We start from the raw sequence: 16,906 nt of genomic DNA, 5'->3' as shown, positions 1-16,906 counted from the left end.
CGCCGACCTCGGAGCGGCCCGTTGTTATGACGACACGGTCGTAAATCCGCCATCTTCCTGCGGCGCGTTGCGACATGGAGGGCGCGATGGCAGTGCGGGTGACGGCCGCTCATACGGCAGCAGCCCGGGCCGAAGCCGGGAGGGAAGTGGGTGAGGGCGGGGTCGCGGCGGCGGAGGCCTTGGCCCCCGGCGGCTTCCTGGGCCTCCCGGCGCCCTTCAGTGAGGAAGGTAACGGCGCCGGACGGGGCAGGGTGCGGCCGGGGTGGGGGCCGCGCAGCCTGGGCCGGCGGAGGCCTGGGTGGCCGGAGCTGAGCTGTGGACGCGGCGGACGCTCGCGGAGCCCCGGGCCCCGCACGGCCTCCGATCGCCGCGCGCTCGCAGGCGCGCCCGGGCGGACGCCGCAGCCCCGGGCCTGGGCCCCGCTGCACCTGACAGCCCACTCGGGGCCGGGGGCGGAGCCGGGCCTGTCACTTCCCGGCGCGGATGGGGCAGGTGACCCCAGCCGCCTGAGCCCCGGAGGAGCGGCTGCCGCAGCCCCTGAGCTGGGAGCACTTGGTCCTCGCCTCCCGCACGCCCCGATCTAGCCCCTGTCACTCCGGGGGGCTCAGATGGCAGGTGCATTGCAGCTCGGTACAGGGACACTCCGAGGGCCCATTTAGGGGTACTCACGGCTGTAGGGGACACAACTTTGGGCTGTACTGTCCGAGGTTTTCCTGGAAGACTGCCTTGGCTAGGACGGGAAGGGGCGGCTGGCAGTGACCAGTGGAAGGGATCTTTCCATTCCCCTGTCCCTACGGGTTCTGAGTGGTACAGGGTTGTCTCTTGATTCCTGGCAGCGGGGAGAGGGGCAGTACCCCAAGGGGCGGTGCCTGCCTCAGGGTGTGTCCCTGTGCTAGGCCTTAGGCAGGGGGTCTGCTTCAGTGGCAACACCTTGGAGCCAACTCCCTGAGTGGCCTGCCAGAGCCCCAGGCGCTCAGCTCCCGACTGGCCATCCTGAGCAGGCTGCAGGTGGGTGGTGGCAGCAGTCTGGCCCTTTGAGGGCGTGTTAATCCAGCAAACATGCCAGGCAGCAGACCCAGGTCTGACTTGGCCTGAGGGCTGGTACATTTGAGGCAGCGCAAGGGCCAGCCCCCACTTTGCACAGACAGTGGGTGTCAGGACTGGGCTCAGATTCCTCCTCTCGTGGTCTCGTGGCTGACCCCCTTGTCCAGCATGGGCTTCCCTAGGGTGCTGGCGGGAGCTGAGGGACAGCAGGGCCAGGACCGGGGGCAGGGCGTGATGGGAAGGCCCTCTTGGCATTGACACACGAGCTGGGTCCTGTTGTCCAGCATGCGCCCCGGGCCAGCACCCATGACAGGAGGCAGTGACTCCACTGGTCCCCAGGGGCACATTTAGGCCTCCTAGTCCTCTGTTGTCCCCAAACCAATGTGGGCACACCTCCGGCTCCTGCCCTTCTGGCTACCTTTTCCCTATTGGCTAAAATCAAGCTTTGGGTTAGACGGCCATAGCAGACCTTGGCACCTGAAGTGTGTGTGACAGGTCTTCCCCCATGCCCTCCTGGTGGGTGCTGGGCTCCCCAGGGTGCACCTGCAGGGCGGGGGGAGGGAGAGCTCCGTTTCCCCTGGCATCCTCAGGTGAGTTGGGTCTTGGGCTGGAGGGAAGCTGGACAGGTCCTGCTGATGCCATCTCATTGCAGATGAAGATGACGTGCACAGATGTGGTCGCTGTCAGGCCGAGTTCACGGCCTTGGAGGACTTTGTCCAGCACAAGATCCAGAAGGTCTGCCAGCGGGCACCCCAGGAGGCCTTGCCTGCTGGTCCTGCTGCTGCAGCCCTGCTGGGCCAAGAGGTAAACCTCTTCCCCGGACCAGGAGCTGCGGGCCAGGACAGGCCTCTGGCCATGGTGAGGGGAGTCTGGTGGGGTGGCCTGATCTTCTCAGCAGCCTCTGGCTGAAGCCTGCACAGTTGGGGGCCTCTCCTTTCTTGGGGTCTCAGGGCCCTTCCCCTTTGGCTCGAGGGCATTCTGGTAGCACTTGTCTCCTAAGTGATCTTCTGGGTTCCAAAGTGTGGCCCTGTGGGTCCTGTTGCCTTGTCAATGGAGTGGCCCATTTGGCTGGGCTCATAATGTGCTTGTGGCTGTCCACACTGCCTGAGACTGGGCAGGCAGCAAGGGGACCTGGGAAGGCACTGGCCTCAGGCCACCAGCAGAGGGCCCTGTCAACACGCACCTGACCTCGGGCTCTTGACCTGGGCCTCCCGCAGCAAGGCCTCGACCCCTCATTGTGCGGCCCTTTTCTGAGTGCTGTCCAGGCCTTTGTTCTCGTAAGCAGTGGACCTCAGGCCAGAGCTGCTGTGCCCATGCTCATGGCTCTGTCTCCTGCCCTGGCGGCCAGGGGAGTTGCAGTGGAGTGTCTGGGCAGGCAACTTCAGCGGTCCTGCAGGCACAGCCCTGAGCCTGTACTCCCTTGAGGGCCAGCCTCTCCCCTGGGTGCTCTGGAGCCCATGGCTTGTCCTCTCCACCTCCCTAGGTGGTGCCGGCAGCGGCAGGCCCTGAAGAGCCCGTCACCGTGGCCCACATCGTGGTAGAGGCGGCAGACATCAGACATGCACCCGATCTCGTGGGTAAGCCAATGGCATCAGGCCTGGGGCTGTTTTACTTCCTGCCAGGATCTTTGTGGTTCCTTCTGGCAGCAGCCACCTGGGCCAGCCTCAGCAGCTGGCTGTGGGGTGGCAAGCACCTGAGGCAGACAGGTGCTTGGCACTGCAGCTGCTGGCACGACTGGCTGTCCAATGTGCCCATCACCTCCCTGGGCACCGCTCCCTCTGGTGTGGGAGGGATGCTTGCTGGCTGATCGTCTTTATGAGCGTGCACTGTCACTGGGCCTTTTTGAAGCCCGCTCTCAGTAGCAGGGCCGATGTGACGTGCACTAGGTTGGGTCAAGCTCTCGTTAACTGGGACGGATAAACACACACGGGCAGGGGGTGTGGAAAGGGCAGCCTGGGGTGTGGGCAGGGGAGGACCGGTGGAACGGGACTTAGGTGTGTAGCCGTCACACTGGGAAGGCTGGCCGGGGCTTTATGTGGCAAGAAGTTGGGAAGGGAATGTCGTCCTGGGGGTGGCTGCTGGGAAGGAGCCAAGGCAGGTGGGTGTTTGGGCAGCTGGACAGGAAGTAGGTTTGGGCAACAGGGAGGACTGGGCCTTGGGAAAGCCTGGGGAGTGATTCCCGGAAGAGGCGGTTGAGGCCAACCTGGGGCCTGGGAAGGGAGCTGTGCACTGGCTCTGGGCCCTTTCCCTGTGTCCCTGGGATAGACGCCCCGTTACCACCCAGGGACAGGAATAATTCCTGTGGAGGTGGGGCTGTGCCCAACCCTGGTGGGATTGAGTCCTCTGGGTGCTGGCAGGATCTGTATGTGCTAGGGCAGCAGACTGCTGGCCCTGTGGGTCGCCCTTCCCTGTAGGGGTGCCCAGCCCCTCCCTGGGCCTTAGGGTTCCTCTTGGGCACCCTGTCTTTTGCCTTGTGATCTTGCTTTGGCGATACCTTGAGTGCCCTGAGTCTGTACCTGGGCCATCTGGCTGGTTCGACAGGCTCTGGCCACTGCTCCTGCTGGCCTGGTGCTCACCCGGGGCGGCGGGAGGTGGGCCGAGCTTGTGCCTGCCTTGGGGCAGGCCTGAGCCGCCAGCAGGCCTGCCCGCCTCGACTCTGTAGACAAGCCTGTGTATCCTGTCTGGGCCGTGTCCCCTTGTCTCTGCGCCTCCTAAGGAGCCTCATCCTCAGAGGTCCGCGTCCTCTGGGAAGGCGACTCTGGCGTGGGCACTGGCTGGGCACGCGTGAGCTGCTGAGTCACAGCTGCCTTCCTGCCGCGTGAGGAGTACAGCTGTCAACACGGTGCCAGCTCAGCGCCACAGCTGCTTCCTTCTTGTCATTGTTAAGGGCACAAAGTGTGACTGGGCCTGCCTGCTCCCTTGGCACATGGGTTGGGGTGCCTGCTCAGGCTGGGTCCCCTGCAGCTCCCCTGCGCACAGGGTCGGGGTGTGTGTGTTTTCCTTCCTTCCTGTGGGCTGTGGAGAGGCTGTACCCCCTTCCCCCAGCCCTTGCCCCATGGCTGCTGAGTGCCAGGGGAGGGCATCCAGGCAGCCCCAGCTCCCTGGGCTCCCTGGCACATCCTGACCTGATGGGGCCTCTTCCCAGGTGGTGAGCACATCAAAGAGGTCATTGTGGCTGCGGCTGAGCCGGGGGACACCGAGGTGGCAGAGGCCCCCGGCAGTCTGAGCCGTCAGGGGCTTGGGCTCACTGGAGAGGGCGAGCAGGCCCCGGTGAGGCTGCTGGTGGACAAGGATGGCCGCTACGTGTGTATGCTCTGCCACAAGACCTTCAAGACGGTGAGCCCTGGGCTGTGGGCTGGCTGGGCCTGTTCCCTCCTGGGCAGGTGCCCTGAGCCTCGCTGCTCCTCCCCCGCAGGGCAGCATCCTCAAGGCCCACATGGTCACCCACAGCAGCCGCAAGGACCATGAGTGCAAGCTCTGCGGGGCTTCCTTCCGGACCAAGGGCTCGCTCATCCGGCACCACCGCCGGCACACGGGTGAGGGGCTCTGGCTGGGCTCTGGCCACCCAAGGAGGCAGAGGTGTCTGTCTGGCTTCCGCTCAGGCTGTCTCCACTCTCTCCACAGATGAGCGTCCCTATAAGTGTGCTAAGTGTGGGAAGAGCTTCCGGGAGTCGGGGGCGCTGACCCGGCACCTCAAGTCCCTCACCCCATGCACAGAGAAGATCCGCTTCAGCATGGGCAAGGACACAGCGGTCAGCAGTGAGGACACGCATGCGGGTCAGCACAGGGGCCCCAGGGGCTTGGTGCGTGCACTGGAGCAGTGGTCTTGCACCGCTCACGGGGTTATGCTTTGCAGGGTCCAGTGTGGGCACAGGTGCGTCCTCAGCAGGGACAGAAGAGCCCATGGAGACGTCACCTGTGATTCATCTGGTGACGGACGCCAAGGGCACTGTCATCCATGAAGTCCACGTACAGATGCAGGAACTGCCCCTGGGCATGAAGGCCTTGGCCCCAGAGGTGGGGCATTCTGGCAAGCCCCCGCAGGGCCAGGCCAGGCCAGGTCTTGCTTTGGGCAGGGGGCCTGGTAGGAACAGTACAGACCTGGCCATCAGTGTGGTTGTGGTGGTTGTGGTGGTGAAAAAATCCTTCCAGCCAGTGAGCAAGGAAGGGGAGGGAGCAGGTGGGGCAGGCAGGGCCTGGCACGGGTTCACCCTGTGGGCGGGGGATGGGCAGCATGTCAGCCTGTGCCCATCTCCCCTGTAGCCTTCGGCCCCTGAGGAACTTCCCTGTTCGGGCGAGGGCAGCCGCGAGAACCTCCTGCACCAGGCCATGCAGAATTCAGGCATTGTTCTCGAGCGGGGTGCTGGGGAGGAAGGGCCCCTTGACCCGGCCCCTGCTGCCCGGTCCAGTCCCCAGCCCTTAGGAGACGGCCCCCCGGGACTGCCGCTGCTGCAAGTGGAGCAGGTACAGACAGTAGGTGCTGGGCTGCTTGTGTCCTCGTGGGGGGAGGGCGGGCTGGGTCACAGTCACTGCATCCACGGGTCTGCATGCTTGCTGTGATGGGGCCCAGGATCCCGTGGCCTGCATTGGGTCCTGCAGGCCTGCCCGTGCTGTCCCAGCAGGTGGCCGGTGAGGCCTCAGCTGCGCCCAAGACACACCCATGCCCTCAGTGCAGTGAAACCTTCCCGACAGCAGCCACTCTGGAGGCTCACAAGAGGGGCCATGCAGGTGGGTGGTTAGGCTCATGGGTGGCGGGGGAACACGGGGGGCCTGGAGTGAGATATGCGACCTGATGTCCCTGTGGCCCCAGGGCCGAGGCCATTCCCCTGCATGCAGTGCGGCAAGGCCTTCCCCAAGGCGTACCTGCTCAAGAAGCACCAGGAGGTACATGTGCATGAGCGCCGCTTCCGCTGCGGGGACTGCGGGAAGCTCTACAAGACCATCGCCCACGTGCGGGGCCACCGGCGCGTGCACTCGGATGAGCGGCCCTACCCTTGTCCTGAGTGTGGCAAGCGCTATAAGACCAAGGTGGGCCCCTGGTCCCAGGGCCGTGGTGCTGGACCCCCGTGCTCAGGCTCCCAGCCTCCTTGGGCTCCTCTTGTCCCTGGCAGGTTATCCCAGCCCCTCACTGAGCCTGGGGTGGGTGGGCACAGCTGCAGTCTGTCCTGGATGCAGCCAGCAGCCACTGACTGGGTCTCCACAGAATGCCCAGCAGGTACACTTCCGGACACACCTGGAGGACAAGCCACACGTGTGCCAGTTCTGTAGCCGAGGCTTCCGGGAAAAGGGCTCTCTGGTGAGGCATGTCCGGCACCACACGGGCGAGAAGCCCTTCAAGTGCTACAAGTGTGGCCGCGGCTTTGCCGAGCATGGCACGCTCAACCGACACCTGCGCACCAAAGGTCCGGGTGCCGTGCAGTGGTGGGAAGGGCAAGGAGTAGGGCCAGGCGCTTCCAAGCCCTGACCGAGCTGCCTACACAGGGGGCTGCCTGCTGGAAGTGGAGGAGCTGCTGGTGTCCCAGGAGAGTCCCGCCGCGGCCACTGTCCTGGCTGAGGACCCCCACACTGTGCTGGTGGAGTTCTCCTCTGTGGTGGCCGACACCCAGGAGTACATCATTGAAGTAGGTGTGGGGCCAGGGGGTTGGGCCGGGGTCTGGGGCAGCCAAAGTTGAACTCTGACCCTGCACAGGCCACAGGAGATGACGCAGAGACCAGCGAGGCTGCCGAGATCATTGAGGGCGCCCAGACGGAGGTGAGGGGCCGGGCGAGGGGCGAGGGGTGGTGAGCTCCCTGGGCAGCCCCTTGCTGAGCTGCTGCCCGCAGGTGGACAGCCACATCATGAAGGTCGTGCAGCAGATCGTGCACCAGGCCAGTGCTGGGCACCAGATCATTGTGCAGAACGTGAGCGTGGACCAGGAGGCAGGGCTGGGCCCGGACGCGGCTGCCACCGACACCATCACCATCGCCACTCCCGAGAGCCTGACGGAGCAGGTGGCCATGACACTGGCTTCGGCCATCAGCGAGGGCACTGTGCTTGCGGCCCGCACGGGTGCCACTGGCTCCGAACAGGCCACCGTGACCATGGTGTCCTCAGAAGACATCGAGATCCTGGAGCATGGTGGCGAGTTGGTTATTGCCTCGCCAGAGGGCCAGCTGGAGGTGCAGACGGTCATTGTCTAGTGTGGGGACCCGGTGGGGGAACGGGCTGAGCCCTCCCACACCTACTAGACCTGGGGAAGAGAAAACAGCCTGAATTCAGGCACCCAGAGGCAGCGGAGGAGTGTAAATAGTTGGTTTTTTTTTTTTTTTTTTTCCTTTACAATAAAATATGGAAGCCTGTGGCTTGTGATGTTACTCAGTGGGTGCCTCAGGGGCTGGCGCCACTGCTCCCATAGATCCCGGGAGTGCCTGCCTGCCTGGGCCACCCTGCTTAGGGGCTCCTGCCAGCCCAGGCGGCGCCTCGGCGGCGTGTGGGTGTTGCTGGCACGCTGACAGGCAACCTCTGGCTGCCCTGCCCTGCCACAGCTGTGACCCCAGCCTTCCAGGCCTGCTGGAGTGGGTGGAAGGGGGAGCTTCGTCCCAGCCTCTAACCCTGGGGCTGCCACAGGTGGGGGCTGTGGTGAGGAGATGGCAGTCTCGGCCAGGCCAGGAAGGTGTCTGGTCCTTGCTGACCTGGTTTTCTGGCAGGTAGATGGTGGGCAGGGCTGCCAGACTGTCTTTGGAAAGCCAGTAGGGTTCTTTCATTAGGTTCCAAGATAGGGCATTCAAACTGGCCCAGGATGGACCTGCCTCTTACCCTTGGGGGTTCTCCATGGGAATGGGGGACAGGAGTTAGCACCATCTGCGTGTAGGAGGCGGGTCAAGGCCAGCCTGGCTCCGCCCTGTGCCAGGGCCAAGGCCTCAAATACCAGCCGGGCTCTGATGTCAGAACTGTTCGCCCCAGTCGGGTCAGTGTAGTCCTGGCTGTGTCACCACAACAGATTCCCAGCCCCGAAGGCTGAGACCCTAGTGGGACCAGAAGCCCCGAGGCTTGGCACCACCTCATCAGCAAGCCAGGTGAGTTGGGTAGGGTCAGGCCAGGAGACCTTCTGTTAGCAGTTGGGCAAGGTCAGGGGACTGAGAGCTGGGCCACGCTCCCAGGAGAGTGCAGGGGAGAATCCACAATCCAGACAGGGTGGGCGCCTGGGCTTGCTGGCGGCTCTGACCCCAGGTGCCAGCTCCCTGGCTGCCTCCCTCCTACTCCTGGTCCACTTGTCTGGGTTATGGGCAGGGCCATGACCCTGCTGGCCCTGCTCTGGGCACTGGGGTCTGTCCAAGCTGCGGCTCTGCGCATCGGGGCCTTCAACATCCAGAGTTTCGGGGACAGCAAAGTGTCTGACCCGGCCTGCGGCAGCGTCATTGCACAGGTGAGCCAGGGCGGGGTTTCGGGATGCAGCTGGGCTCCCAGGGCGGGTACCATGACTGGTTGCGCTTAACCCCACACCTGCCACCTCCTGCAGATCCTGGCTGGGTACGATGTGGTGCTGGTGCAGGAGGTGCGAGACCCGGACTTGAGCGCCGTGTCCGTGCTCATGGAGCAGATTAACAGGTGTGGCGGGCAGGGCCCCGTGGGGGGCCCCACCCCAGTTCCCAGGCATCTCCTGGGGCCTTGACAGGGCCTACCCTGTTTCCACAGTGTGTCCAAGCATGAGTATGACTTCGTGAGCAGCAAGCCCCTGGGTCGGGACCAGTACAGGGAGATGTACCTGTTTGTCTACAGGTGAGGGGTGGGTCCCAGCGAGGGGGCGTGGCCTGGCTCAGCGCCAGCCCGCCCACCCTTCTCTACTCCCAGGAAAGACGCGGTGTCTGTAGTGGACACATACCAGTACCCAGACCCAGAGGATGCCTTCAGCCGGGAACCCTTCGTGGTCAAGTTCTCTACACCCCACTCTGGTGAGGCCTCCCGCCTTCTGACTTGGGGCAAGCAGCTGACGCCCCGGGCCCTACCCCAGCCCCCGCTGACAGCCCCACTCCCCACAGCTGCCCGGGAGTTGGTACTGATCCCACTGCACGCTGCACCACACCAGGCCGTGGCCGAGATCGATGCTCTCTACGACGTGTATCTAGATGTGATTGACAAGTGGGGCACTGACGTAAGTGGGGGTGGGGTGGGGCAGGGAGTTGGGGAAGTGGCTCTGCACACACCTGGGTGGGTTAGGGAGCCGAGCCGTGGGGCAGCGTGGGCTCAGTGACTGGTGCCCGCAGGACATGCTGTTCCTGGGCGACTTCAATGCCGACTGCAGCTACGTGCGGGCGCAGGACTGGGCCTCCATCCGGCTGCGCAGCAGCGAGGTCTTCAAGTGGCTCATCCCGGACAGCGCTGACACCACCGTGGGCAACTCGGACTGCGCCTACGACCGCATTGTGGTGTGTGGCACGCGCCTGCGCAGGAGCATCAAGCCCCAGTCGGCTGCCGTGCACGACTTCCAGGAGGAGTTCGGCCTGGACCAGACTCAGGTATCCCCCATGCCTCCGGGGATGTGGGTTGGAAGGAGGCCCCGGCCTCTCCTCTGTGGCCTCCGTTCAAGCCCAGGGAGCTGTCCCTGAGTGTGGAGTCCTGTCCTCCACGGGGGCCCAGCTCCTCTTGTGGGTGGAGCCAGGGATGGGGAGCGGGCACGAGGCTACTGGCCACGATCCCTGAGGCTCCATGCTGCTCTCCTTCCAGGCTCTGGCCGTCAGTGACCACTTTCCTGTGGAGGTGACCCTCAAGTTCCACTGAGAGCTCTAGGCCTGGCCAGGGCATGCCCCCTGTAGACTCTGGCCATGGGGGGCAAGGGCAGTTGGGTGTGGAAGGCTACAGGACCATGAGGATCTCTGAGCTCCTCATTCATGGGCACCTGCCTCCCAGGGTGGCTGGGAATGGTCTACCATGCCCACCATGAGGGCCAAGAGGAGCACTCAGGGCCAGTGCCAGTCAGGCCTCCTGGGCCTCTTGGGGCAGGCACAAGCTGAGGTGCAGCCCAGCATGTGGGTGTGCCCAATCCCTTTGGGGATGGGCCGGCCTGCCCACCTCCTTCCTGGGGCAGAAGCTGCTGGGCGTGGCAGGTCGGCTTCCTGGACCATCGCGAGTTTTGGACTTGTGTCCCTGAAGCCTGTCTCATCCAGTGTGTCGGCACTGCTTGCTCACAGGGTCCCAGTCCCAGGGCAGGCTTGGCAGGGGGTAATGGGCGGACTAGCAAAATAAAGAACCAAAAGGAACTGAAAACTGGAAAATACCTTGTTGAAACCCCCTGGGCTGGGCAGCTGCCGCAGGGCACAGTGGCTCCCCTCCTCCCCGTCCCCGGCAGCCGGGCCTTCAGCCGCCCTTCTGTCGGAGTTTCTGTAAGTATGCCTGCAACGACTTCTGGATGGAGTCCCGGGACACGAAGCCGACGAAGTTCTGGATGTCGGCGTCCCGCTGCTTCACCAGGCGCTCTGCTGTGGCCTTCCGCATCATGCTCTTGGTCAGCTGCCGCGCGTGGTCTGAAGAAAAGGGGTCCACCTGGGGAAACCCACCTGCAGAATGGCGGGGCCCCACCCTCCCACAGGAGCCCTCAGAGGCGTGGCCCCACTGCCTGCCGATCCCTTCAGAAAAGCACTTTGCTAATGTGCCGTGTCTATGGAATCATGTTACTGAGAACATTCCTTCCCAATATTTTTAAAGATTTATTTATTTGAAACACAAAGAGGGAGAAAGGCAGAGAGAGAGAGATCTTCCATCCACTGGTTCACTCCCCAGCTAGGATGGCCAGGGCTGGGCTAGGCTGAAGTCAAGAGTCAAGTGCTTCATCCAGGGGCCCCCATGTGGGTCAGAGGCCACGCCCTTGAGCCATCTGCTCTAGCTTTCCCAGGCACATTCGCAGGGAACAGCCCCACAAGTGGAGCATCCAGGACTCAAACCCACACACAGAGACCAGCACCATGGGCAGCTGAGCCTGCCGCACAGGCCCCTAGAGCATTCCCGGCTAGAAAAAAGGGCAGCACGCCATTCAACAATTTGTCCAGCAGAACGGCAGGAAAGCGCAGCTTCCCAAACCCTTTAGGTATTTTCATTTTTAAAGACTTGAGAAGCAGACCAGATGAAGCTGCTGCTTGCAATGCTGGCATGTCACATGACAGTGCTGGTTCGAGTCCCATCTGCCCTACTTGTGGTCCTGCTCACTGCTGGCATGCCTGGGAAGGCAGCATGGTATGGCTCACATGCTTGGGCCCTGCACCCCCGAGGGCAGCATGGAGCTCCTGGATGTGGCTTGTCCCGACCCTGGCCAATGTGGCCATCTGGAGCGAGGCCCAGTGATGGGAAGATCTGTCTCTCCCTCTCTCTGTAACTGCCTTCCAAATAATGAATAATCTTAAAAAAAAGGGGGGGGGATGGTATTGAGCCCAAATGCCCAGCCATGTGCACGCTGGTTTCTGTGCTCTCTGCCTGCCATCCTATGCGAGGGCTCAGGCCCACAGAGCAGGCGAGCCACCTGGCTCTTTATGCATAAGCCTGCTCATCCTCTCTGCCAGCAAGACCTCCTTGGTCTCCATCAACAAGCACTCAGCTTCCCAGCCACCCCCAGAGTGGCCCCAAGGGTTGTGGGATCCTCACGCCTGAGGACCCATTTTCCTGGTTTTAATCAAGCTGCCAGTCCTTGACTGGGGACCTCAATACAGCCACTCTGAGAAATGTAGTCTTGCCTCACAGGACCAGGTTGGGGAGGGGAAAGGTGAGGAAGGGCCCATTTGCTGGCGACCCATGGCTGCCTTGCTCACCTGGGATGGCCATCCACCGGGCCAGCACCGACAGCGCTGTGCTCTGCACTTGGTCTTCGGGCACCACTTGGTCCACCATGCCCACCTTGAGGGCCTCTGCCGGTGGGAGGAGCAGCCCCAGCTGCAGAGCCTGCTCTGCAGCCCGGTGCCCAATGGTGTTCACGAGGGTGTCTTTGAACCTAGGACACATGTCCACTCGCTGGACATGGGTGTACTCCCAGGAGGGTCTGCCCAACTCCCAGGGGCTCAAGCAGGTGCAGTAGCAGCCTTACCAGAAGGGGGCAACAATGCCCAGCTGCGTCTCGTTGAGCCCCATGACGTACTTGGGGTTGTCAGCCATGACGCGGTAGTCGCAGCTGAGAGCCATGAGACAGCCGCCGGCGGGACTGGCTCCCTGTGAGGAAGCAGGCCTGGTGTGCCGAGCCCTGCACCAAGGGGACTGGAGCTGCCCCAGTCCACGGGCCAGGGTAAGTAGCCTCCGCTGCTGTGCACAGCCAGCCCTGCCCTGCTCCTTCAGGCTGGGCAGAACAAGGGCTCTAAAATGTTTGCCCACGTCCTTCAGGCCAGTTGCTACACAGCATAAGCACTTACGCCCCTCACAACCCCCCGTTGGGCTGCTCGAGGGCCTGAGGCCGCCTGGGGGTGGGGACGCTCACATTGATGGCGGCAACCAGCACCAGGTTGGACAGGTAGAGCCGCAGCCATAGCTCCTGCACGGCCTTCCAGTACTCGGCGTAGTGGGCAGGGCTTCTCCCGCACATTTCTGTCAGGTCCAGGCCGGCAGAGAAGATGCCAGGGCAGTCCTAGGGGATGTGGCCGCGGTCAGGTGCCTGCCAGTCCACCTCCAGACTGGCCCTGTGTCACCAGGGTTGAGGTGCCCAAGGGACAGTGGGGTTAGAGCCAGGGGCTGCCCCAAGGAGCCCGAAGCTGTGGTGCCTGGGGCCTTGGGTCTGACCTCCTGGGATCTCGTCGCCCTCAAGCTGCTGTCCCCTCCACAGCTTCTGACTGCTCGGAGGACAAGTGCAGCTGACAGCTCAGGTGCGCAGTTGGCTCCAGGATCTGATTTTGCCCCGAAGGGCCAGGCAAGCTGCAGATCCCTGCAGGGGCAGCATCTGGGAGGCATGCTCTGATGACCCAGGTTGCCACACAACTACCAAAGATGTGCAGGGGTGAAAAGAGACAGCCAGGGCAAAGGGCTCGGCCAGGACAGGCTCATCGGGGTCAGCACAAGCCCCCACGGCTCCTGAGAGCACAGCCTGGGAGGTCCTTGTGGGGGTTGGCAGATTCGCTCACCATGCTGCCTGGAAGGGGAAGACAGGGGTGCCAGAGTCTACTCCACCCCCTGACAGCTTCCTGAGCTCGCCCCCTCTGTGCCTCCCTGTCCACGCGGGCCAAGCTAACGACACTGACAATTGAGCCATCAGGCCCGTGGGAGACACAGCAGAGCAGGCTGTGGGTGAAGTGTGCACCTGCTCAGCCCATGCTGGTGACCTGCTGGCCATGACTGGCCTCTGAAAAGTTGTCAGGAAGCCCCAGGTAACATAGGGCTCACGGGCAGGCGGCTTTGGACAGGGACCGCAGGGTGGGCAGATGTGGCCTGTGCCAGACCTGCCTCAGGGCTGAGGACCCACTGAGGCCCAGATGGGGGCCCCCAGGGTGATAGGGGCCACCCACCGAGGTGAGGAGGACGCCCCGGAAGCTCTTATCATTCTCAAGCTTCTCCAGGCTGATGACGAACTCTGTCAGAAGCTCCAGGCTGAGGCTGTTCACTGGGGGGCTCCCGAGTTTCATCACGGCGACCCCTGAGTCAAAAACAAGGAACGGGACACTGGTGTCCAGCACATCCCACCTGTTGGCTTGCTCCCCAGAGGACGACAGCCAAGAATCCCAGCCTGGTCTCCCAAGCACAGGGGTCCTGCTCCTGCCTGCCCAGGCACATTAGCAGGAAGTTGCGTTGGAAACCAGAGCAGCCCAAAACAGGAGCATACAGTGTCCCGCACACTCTGATGGGCATGTGGGGCCCAGGTAGTGGCTGAGTGCGCTGTGTCCTAGCGCTGGCTCTGGTGTGAGGCTGCTGATGGGTGAGGCTCAGGCTGTAGATGAGCTCTTTTTAAAGTGAGCAACTTCCTTCCTTAAGCACATTCAGCAGGACACCACTGCCCCAGGGGCGCTCCCCTCCACCGTTGCAGCCTCAGGCTCAGGCAACATGCTGAGCCCTATAAGGTTTTTCGCTATAAAACATTTATTTTTGGGCCCAGCATGGTGGCCTAGTGGCTAAAGTCCTTACCTTGAACACACCGGAATCCCATATGGGCACCGGTTCTAATCTCAGCAGCTCTACTTCCCATCCAGTTCCCTGTTTGTGGCCTGGGAGAGCAGTTGAGGACGGCCCAAGGCTTTGGGACCCTGCACCCATGTGAGAGACCCGGAGGAGCTCCTGGTTTGTATTGGCTCAGCACCGGCCATTGTGGTCACTTGGGGAGAGACTCAGTGGACAGATCTGTCTCTCCTCCTCTCTAAACTTGCCTGCTGCTGCCTCCTTGCTATCTATTGCACAAAGGAGAGGCAGGCCTTTTTTTTTTTTTTTTAAGATTTTATTTATTTTTACTGGAAAGTCAGATATCTAGAGACGAGGAGAGACAGAGGAAGAGACCTGTCTTCGGGCATGCTCATCTCAGAGACCTCAGCACAGCATTGGTGGAGGGACACACCGGCTCTCTGGCCAGTCTGGCCTCAAGCTGACATCCAGCTGACCTCAGGGGTAGCAGGCCGGCCCTGTAACCTGCTGTGTCCTGGGCTGAGCTGCAGCCTGTGTGCATCCACTCAGCCCCAAGGACAGCAGCTTGGACTGAGGCCAGCTGGCAGTGTCTGAGGCAGTGCTTCCAGCCCCCGACCAGCTGGTCTTCCTGTGCTCTGAAAGCCAACTCCTGGGCCCTCGTGGGAACAGGATTCTCTCTTTTCTCCAGGAGAAAAATCTCAGACAAAAAAAGTTGTGCCAGGACACACCTAGTGGGGCTCTGGCTCAGGTGTGCTGGAAGGGAGGGACTAAAAATACATGGACACAGTCCTGGGCTGCCCACGCCTGTGCCCGCCTTGTGCCCCAACCGCACCACCGTGGGCTGCAGGGACATGGCCCATGCCTGCCGGTGACTCTGTGGTCCACACAAGTCCTTCCCTGGAGTGATGACCAAGTCCTCAGAGAACATAGCTGCTGGCTCCAAGTCTACCCAGGCAAAACCGTGGGAAACGGACAGTCAGGTGGATCTGGTCTAACAGTGACTTGGCAGCTTCCCGTTCTGGGTTCTGGAGGGACTGAGTTCAGCTGCCTAGCTTCAGCGCTTGGCTCCGACTTCTTGCTCCAGGTGGCTCTGGGGTTGCCTGGGCAGCGGGACCCCTGCCGCTCGCAGGGGAGCTACAAGAGTACTTTGGAATCAGCTTGGTCCTGGCTGTGGTGTGGACATTTGGGAAAGTGGATCAGTGGATGGCAATAAATATTAAATGTAGTTGTTGCTGTTGTTGTTTTTTGAAATAGTGTGAGATCCACAGTTCCAGAAACAAGCTGCCCAGGTGGTGGGGAAGGTCACAAGGTTTAAAGGTGAACATGAGCTAACTGCAGGAGGAGCTAGACAGGGTGGACTCTGGGTAAAGGTTTCCTCAAGGACCACATGGAGGGATCCACACACTCGGCGGGGGCGCCGCCGGGGGTCCTCGGTTCTAGGGCCAGCACTAGATCCCAGCTGGCGGGGGCAAACTCCCCGTACAACAGGCTGCTGAAAACGCAGGATTCAAAGCAGGAGCTGCTGTGGCCCTGGGCGTTTTTCCAAACCCATGCATGCTGTTCATGACACATTTTCCCCCAAAAGCTCTGTATTGTAACACCTGATAAAGTTAACCCTCCCCGCCGTTAAAAATTTTTTTCCTTCCCCGCACTTTGATAACATGCAACTTCCTCACAGACAGGAGCCTTTCAGAAACACAAGTTCTCGCCGGACCCGGTTGGTTCTAAACCCGGGGTTCGGCCTTGTCCCGGGGGAGGCGGCCGGGCAGCGCCGTGCCCGCGGGCAGCACCGAGCCAGCCCCACACCCCCACACCCCGACAGCTCGGGTGGACCCCCGAGCTCTCCCACCCCTCTCCGAGGCCCCTGCCCGCTCACCTGCGGCCGGGCCCGGCTCCACCAGCACCTTGTGGCTCGCGAAGCGCCGCGCGCCGTCCCCGCCGCCGGCCGCCGGCCGCCCGCGCCCGGCTCGGACTCCTGCCACACGGGAGAGAGGAGGAAGGCGCGTGGGTCCCAGCCCGGCGCCCCGCCACGCGCCAGCTCCGCGGCCCCCGGCCATTCCACGTACCCGCGAAGAGCAGGGCGCGCGAGGGGACGCGCAAGGGGACGCGCAAGGGGACGCGCAAGGCCGCCGCCAGCGCCATCTTGGCCAGCCTGGCCGCCAGGGGCGGGGCCGCAGGGAGGGAGCCGGGCCCCGCCCCCAGGACATGCTGCGGGACCCCGTCCCCAGGAGGTCATGCTGCGGGACCCCGTCCCCAGGAGGTCATGCTGCGGGACCCCGTCCCCAGGAGGACATGCTGCGGGACCCCGCCCCCAGGACATGCTGCAGGACCCCGCCCCCAGGACATGCTGCGGGACCCCCAGCCACAGGTGCTGTCCCCAGAGCTCCAGGAGGAAAGGGGGGTTGTTCTGGCCTGTGCCCCTTGTCAGGAAGTGGCCCTGGCGTTCCGGCCGCGCCCCAAGGCTTAGGCTCTGCAGCAGGGAGGGCAAAGGGCCCAGCCCTGGCCGCGCTGCGTCCTTGTGGGGAACAGAAGTGGAGGGGGCACAGCCTCGGGCCCTTGTCCCTCAGAGAGGCAGGTCCGCACACTCGGGCATCTCAGTACTAGAGGATCCTGGGAGCATTTCTGCCCCACAAGCCACCTGTCCAGGCTAGACAAGGGGTTAAAGGTGAGTGGGCCTTGCGTGGGCAGCAGGGACCCTGAAGCGGAAGTGGTGTGAACGGACACCTGTGCCAGGTGGGCCGGGCAGGAGGTGGCCAGTCTGCGTCCCCGCTCAGGCCTGGCTGAGCTTTCCCCAGCACAGGCCCAGAA

The 16,906-nt window shown here is 62.9% G+C and overlaps 3 protein-coding genes across 6 annotated transcripts; 2 read left to right on the top strand and 1 right to left on the bottom strand.

Moving 5' to 3' along the window:
* The first annotated feature begins 74 nt into the window (after positions 1-74).
* On the top strand, positions 75-7,383 carry LOC121151745 (transcription factor E4F1). Of its 3 annotated transcripts, none has more exons than XM_040973525.1 (14): positions 75-228; positions 1,697-1,848; positions 2,528-2,621; positions 4,190-4,380; positions 4,460-4,580; positions 4,669-4,851; positions 4,919-5,061; positions 5,308-5,517; positions 5,667-5,772; positions 5,855-6,072; positions 6,248-6,446; positions 6,526-6,665; positions 6,734-6,796; positions 6,868-7,383. In XM_040973525.1, the coding sequence occupies exons 1-14, from the start codon at positions 75-77 to the stop codon at positions 7,222-7,224; spliced, it is 2,331 nt and encodes a 776-aa protein (XP_040829459.1). In that variant the 3' UTR covers positions 7,225-7,383. The 3 variants fall into 3 exon arrangements, with proteins under 3 accessions (XP_040829459.1, XP_040829458.1, XP_040829460.1); XM_040973524.1 differs by having other exon boundaries at positions 5,664-5,772; XM_040973526.1 differs by lacking the exons at positions 5,667-5,772; positions 5,855-6,072 and having other exon boundaries at positions 5,308-5,370; positions 6,305-6,446.
* A 99-nt stretch (positions 7,384-7,482) lies between these two features.
* Positions 7,483-10,164, top strand: LOC121151758 (deoxyribonuclease-1-like 2). 2 transcript variants are annotated; one of them, XM_040973547.1, is made up of 7 exons: positions 7,483-8,450; positions 8,544-8,632; positions 8,720-8,803; positions 8,876-8,976; positions 9,064-9,176; positions 9,289-9,540; positions 9,749-10,164. In XM_040973547.1, the coding sequence occupies exons 1-7, from the start codon at positions 8,307-8,309 to the stop codon at positions 9,800-9,802; spliced, it is 837 nt and encodes a 278-aa protein (XP_040829481.1). In that variant the 5' UTR covers positions 7,483-8,306; the 3' UTR covers positions 9,803-10,164. The 2 variants fall into 2 exon arrangements, with proteins under 2 accessions (XP_040829481.1, XP_040829480.1); XM_040973546.1 differs by having other exon boundaries at positions 8,876-9,176.
* A 121-nt stretch (positions 10,165-10,285) lies between these two features.
* Positions 10,286-16,240, bottom strand: LOC121151760 (enoyl-CoA delta isomerase 1, mitochondrial-like). Its single transcript, XM_040973550.1, has 7 exons — positions 16,165-16,240; positions 15,975-16,064; positions 13,495-13,622; positions 12,477-12,623; positions 12,093-12,214; positions 11,821-11,999; positions 10,286-10,545 (listed from the first exon to the last, which is right to left on the bottom strand). Exons 1-7 carry the CDS (start codon positions 16,238-16,240, stop codon positions 10,379-10,381), a joined length of 909 nt encoding a protein of 302 aa, XP_040829484.1. The 3' UTR covers positions 10,286-10,378.
* Between the last annotated feature and the right edge of the window lie 666 nt (positions 16,241-16,906).

Source organism: Ochotona curzoniae, unplaced genomic scaffold (genome assembly GCF_017591425.1).
Source record: "Ochotona curzoniae isolate NIBS_2020 unplaced genomic scaffold, NIBS_Ocur_1.0 contig_2321, whole genome shotgun sequence".
NCBI classification, from domain to species: domain Eukaryota; kingdom Metazoa; phylum Chordata; class Mammalia; order Lagomorpha; family Ochotonidae; genus Ochotona; species Ochotona curzoniae.
This window is presented reverse-complemented; position numbering and strand designations above follow the sequence as displayed.